At 58.5% G+C, this 5,433-nt stretch overlaps 1 protein-coding gene across 2 annotated transcripts in view; it reads right to left on the reverse strand.

Annotated features, from left to right (window-relative positions):
* Window positions 1-2,856: 2,856 nt before the first annotated feature.
* Window positions 2,857-5,433, reverse strand: part of CX3CL1 (chemokine (C-X3-C motif) ligand 1) — a 12,812-nt gene continuing 10,235 nt past the window's right edge. For both annotated transcript variants that reach the window (XM_014545550.1, XM_014545551.1), the window contains exon 4: window positions 2,857-5,426. In XM_014545550.1, coding sequence (XP_014401036.1) covers window positions 4,992-5,426 — 435 coding nt within the window. In that variant the 3' untranslated portion in view covers window positions 2,857-4,991. The remainder of the gene's footprint in view (window positions 5,427-5,433) is intronic.

Genomic DNA, 5,433 nt, shown 5'->3' on the forward strand with positions numbered 1-5,433 from the left:
GTACTAACGTCAAAGGGCAGAGAATGAAAAGGATGTAGGGAGCTGCTGCTGAAAGGACTGCAAACCGTGGGCAGGTGGGAGTGGGGTGACCTGGTGCAGGGGCTCTAACACCTCGGCTTGCCACCAATCTCCTCATGTGGAGGGCAGTGCAGGGCGGAGGCAGGGAGAGAGAAGAGGGAGCAGGTGGGGACGGAGGCAAGAGCTTGAAGGTGCAGATTCCCAGCCTGCCCCGCCCTGCAGTCTGAGTTCAGTAGGTCTGAAATGGGACTCGGGGTCTGTACTTTTTAAAAATATATATATTTGTATTGATTTCAGAGAGGAAAGGAGAGGAAGAGAGACATAGGGGTCTGTACGTTCAGGAATGAGTGGCTCACACTCTCAGAAACAGTGATGAGGATTCCAGGTCTGGAGGAGGACTTCGGGTCACACTGTTACGGGAGAAGAACATGCCCCGTCTTTCCCCGTCGCTAGGGGGAGTGAGGCTCTGGGGTGCCGCTGGAATAACCTTCCCGGGGGTCCCTGTGGAGGATGAGATTTGGGAGAAAGCTTTATTTCCGTGGAATGACGCCCCTGGGCTTCCAAAGCCCCATTCCCCTTAGTCCCGTCCTGGAAGGGCTGCGGGGGCTTCAGGGGAGCTGGAGGCAACGCCGGGGTCCTGCTTCCTTTCCGTGTTGGAGCCAGGTCCAGTCCGGCACCAGGCTAGTTACCGCCCGTTAGTCCACTGTGGGTGGGGCCCATGTGGCCGTGGGCCTGTGGGCAAATGCAGGGAAGCAGGAGCAAAAGAGCTCACAAGCCCAGGGTCACACGAGTCCTAAGAGAGCAAACTCCTTTGTTTGGGGGCTGAGTATTGAGGGTTTGCAGTGGCTTCTGCTCCCAGGTGTGACTGACAGTAAGCCCTAGGCCACCCCGACTTTCCTGGGCGTGTGTTTATCTTCCCTTTGCCCAGTGCCCTCCCCCCAGGGAACATGCCTATAACAACTGGCCTTCCCTTCGCTCCTTTCCTATTATTAATAACTAGCTAATCATAATGGTGTCGATATCCTAGCTTGGCTGCAGACAGGCAGGCTGACCTTTGGGCAAGGAACATATCCTTCGAGAGCTTTACTTCGAGTCATCGGTACGATGGGGACCCTCGTACATAAAGCATTTAGCACAGCCCAGCCTGTGTGGGCTGGGCATTGACCTATGAACCAGGAGGTCACAGTTCGATTCCCAGTCAGGGCACGTGCCCAGGTGGTGGGCTTCATCCCCAGTAGGGGGCGTGCAGGAGGCAGCTGATCAATGATTCTCTCTCACCGTCGATGTTTCTGTCTCTCCCTCTGCTTTCCACTCAGAGATCAGTAAAAAAAAGTATTAAAAAAAAAAAAAAGAATTTAGGACATTGCCTGGCCCATAGTGAACAGGAAACAAACAATGGCTATTTTTATTATTCTCCTTTATCTCAGAGCCCCGATAGTCATGGCAAAGATTTCAGAGGCCCCAACTCTCCATCAAACTCTGTGTTAATTGTGGAAGTCGTGTCAGCTAACGTTTAGCTCAGTGAATGAAAGAGGAAATTAATCACAAATACCTCAGGATCCCTGGGGAAGGGACTGAGCCAGAAGGCACACTCCCCCGAGCCAGCCTCTTCCTTAAGCATGTGATGAGAAGACAGGGACAAATATCTTCATTTCAGAGCCTCTGCTGGTGTTTCCTGTTGCTGGAAGGGTGTGTTGGGGAGAGGTTGGGGGGGCTGGACCCTGCCTGGGGCAGAGCTCCTTCCTGGGGGTGGCAGTGGGCAGAGCAGGTGGAATGTCTTTGAGGTGGAGGGGATGGTAGAGACCTAGGGCCACCCTGGCAGGCCCCATCTCAAGGGGCGGCTGCTGTTCAGGCTCCGCCCTAGTTACCGTCCATTAGTCCATTGTGTGGAGGGCAGACCTTTTGAGTCACCTGAGAGAAGCTAGAAAAGTCGGTTTAAGTGTGTAATTTCCAAATTTTTGCATGTTGCCTCTACTTTTAATTTTTTAAAATTGATTTCAGAGAGGAAGGGAGAGGGAGAAAGGGATAGAAACATCAGTGAAGAGAGAATGGTTGATCAGCTGCCTCCTGCACGCCCCCTACTGGGGATCATGTGCCCTGACTGGGAATGGAACCGTGACCTCTTGGTTCATAGGTTGTTGCTCAACCACTGAGCCACACAGGCAGGGCTCTAAGTTTTAAAAACCTCACATAGACATAGGATCTAAGATGCCATTGATTGTAAGACATTCTGATATTTGATGAACTAATGAGGAAAGAGAGACCTGTTCATTAAATGATGACAAGCCATGGACTATAGGACTAATCTTAATCCCAGAGATGTCACAATGTGAAAAAATGTGTGTCTCAGGACCCGTGAAATGCTGTGTATCCAGAGGCTGGAGTCGGCCTGGGGCACCTCGTGCAGTTTCCAACCTACACAGCTGTTCATGGCAGCGCCTCTGACGCCAACCAGGTCACCAGGATGGCGGTTCAGTAGGCATGTGGCTGGGGGTGGGGGTGGGGACATGGGTGCTGCCTCATAATGGGTTCTGATCCCCGCCAGGGATGGAAGCCACCCAAAGCGGCCTCGCACCGGCATCTGCACAGGCGCAGACAGGCGAAGGCACTGCCCAGCGTCACGCAGCTGTGCACAGCAGAACCAGGCCAGGGCTCCACCCTCCTCACCCCTGTCCCCAGCGCCCCTTCCGGGGCTGACTGTTAAAGTACCTGCCGCCGTGCCCCACGGGGACTGGAGACAGGGGTCTCCGGGACTGACCAGGGACACTTGTCCCCTCCCCTGTGTCATCCCGGCCGAGGCTCTAAGCCCTCCCTCCCCCCCTAGAAAAAGCACCTCGATTTGATCCACAAGACTTTCCCATTTTATTAGTAAAATACAAAATGGCACAGACATTGGTGATGGGGTTGGAAAAGCAAAAGGATCAACCGTCTCCTTCTAAAGTCCTCCCCAAATTGTCCTTGTCCATGTCCCGTTGCGGAGGAGCTAACTAGGTCCGTGGGAAGGGGACCAGCTGCCCCAGCTGCTTTCTGACAAAGGAGGGGAACCCCATCATGGGTGCCCCTCCCCTTGAAGGCTCCCAGCTGGGAGGAGCCCGTAAAAGTGCATTCAGACCTGCTGTTTTCCCAAAAGTGGCCCCGACTCAAGCCAGGCCCAATCAGGGGGTGCCATGTCCAGCAGGGGGGTGCGGGCGGGCCCGGCCCTCCCTTATGGACCAGAGCTGTGCCTGCTCCCTCTGAGCATCCGTCTGTAAAGGGATGTGTCACCTGTACCTGGAGGGAGCCCCACCCCTGGGAGGCTTCTCAGCTGGAGGGCAAGGGTCAGCCTTGGGGACAATCAGAGGGAGGTGGGGAGCTGCCATCAGGGACCCTGAGGAGGGGGGCGCTGCAGGTCCAGCTCTGGGTGGGGTGCTGGCCAGCCACAGCTGCCAGCCTCACCCAGGCCTCCCTGCATCCTCAGCGGCCAAAAGGAACCCCTTAACCCCCCTCCCCACCCCCCACCCGCACACACTATTCCCTCCCCTCTCGGGTCCCTCCCCACAGGGCAGAGTTCCTTCAGAATAAACACGGAACCTCGGGTGTCAGCAGTGGATTCTGAGCTCGTGGGAAACGTCACGGACACTCCTGGCCCTGCCTGCCGTGGGGGCAAAGGTGAGGGGAGGAGATAGCGTGCGGACAGGGAGCCAGAGAGGTGGCTGGGGAGCCCGGGCTGCAGGTAGAAAGACCAAAAGCTGGACCCAAGTCCCTAACAGGGAGTGTGACTGCTCCCTGCAGTTTCTTCCTGGACCCTGCCCTGCCCCCCCACTCCCAGGCAGTGCCTCAGCCTTCCCCGGAGCCTGCAGGCTCCCCTCCTCCTTCAGCCTGTCACATGTCACCAGGGCCATCTCAGTGTTCCTGTACTCCTGGTGGACACAGAAAGGGGCTGTTCTCCAAGTCAGGAAGGGGCCTTTAAAATTGGTCTCTGTCCCCCCAAGTACCGCAGCCCAGCCCCCACTCTGGGGCCCACAGTGCTGACCCCCTCCAACAGGTCAGGGCTGGGCTGCCGGGCCCTCTGGGTCACAGGGCGGGGCCTGCCTCCCTGGCTGGTGGAGACTGGCTAAGGTGCTCTGTTGATGGCGGACGGTGAAGCTGTCCCCAGGATCTGGGGACAGGGGTCTCTGGGCCACGTAGGGATGCCCGTCGGGGTACAGGTCATTGCCACATATTTGCAGTCCTTGTGTCCTTCCACAGATGGGAAGCCAGAGGGGCGGATGCCTCGTCAGGTTGGTGGTGGGCCTGGGCCTAGAACCCCGGGCTTCACGTTCAGAGTCAATGTCCCCTCCCTGCTCAGCACAGACGGAGGAGGGAAGCAGTCTAAACAGCCAGGCCACTTCGTCTCCGGTTCCCACAGAGCCTAATCGGCTGAGCCTTCGCTGAGAGCAGCGCCAGCAGACACCACGCCCGCCTCATGCAGGAAAAGACAGGTCCCGGCTAGGGCGTGGGCTCTGTACAGGGGGTGGGGGGGCTAGCACCGCAGGCGGCCGGGTGACTGGCGACTGCAGCGGGACCACAAGACGCGATGAGGTCGGAGGGAGTGTGCAGAAGGGCCTGGCCGAGACGCATTTGTGAGAGGGACGACCGTGGTACCTACAGGCGGACACGGGCCGGAGGGGCTGAGACTTCAATAAATAATCGTTCGATGGGGCTGGGACGGTGTCAAAGGGAACCTTTAAGCAGCCAGCAGCAAAAGAGTTCTCCGACTTGGGGGGCATTGGGGTGAGTTTCGGAGGCCACCCCCTCTGCCTCCAGCAGGTCATGGATGGCCAAGGGGCCTCCTGTGTCTGCCAGGAGTTGGGGACAGTCCCCCCTGGGGGGTCCTGCCTCCCTGCTTCCATCATCCCAGCTTGGGCCAGGCCCTTGGGGGAGGGGAGGAGTGAGGATGGGGGACCCCCGGCAGCTGTTTGAGTGGAACATCTGGACACAGGCAGGTGGGCCGCTCACACTGGCACCAGGACATATGAGTTGCTGCCGCAGCCCCGGGGGACGTAGCGAAGCCCCTCCACCATGTCCCCCACCGCGCTGCGGGGACAGCCCTGGAGCCTCTGATAGGTGAACATGGCCACCCCCAGGCAGAAGAGGAGGCCGAGGAAGGCCAGCAGCCCCACCGCCTGCCTCCGGGTGGCCTCGGTGACGGGAGTGCTGAGGATGCCCAGCCTCTGGGGGTTCTTGGGCGTGGGGGCCCAGCTGCCTGTGGCCACTGGCTCCCTGCTGGGGGCCACAGAGACACGGGGCGTGCTGCCGGGCCCGGTGATAGCATCCGTGTGAGCTGAACTGGACCCTAGAGGGTTCCCCGGCATGAGGTCCTGCCCGTGGTCTGGGGCTGTGTGTGAAATGGTGGGGGCCTGGGTGGAGGGGGCCTGGGTGGAGGGGGTATGGGGA

Source organism: Myotis brandtii, unplaced genomic scaffold, assembly GCF_000412655.1.
Source record: "Myotis brandtii unplaced genomic scaffold, ASM41265v1 scaffold411, whole genome shotgun sequence".
Taxonomy (NCBI): domain Eukaryota; kingdom Metazoa; phylum Chordata; class Mammalia; order Chiroptera; family Vespertilionidae; genus Myotis; species Myotis brandtii.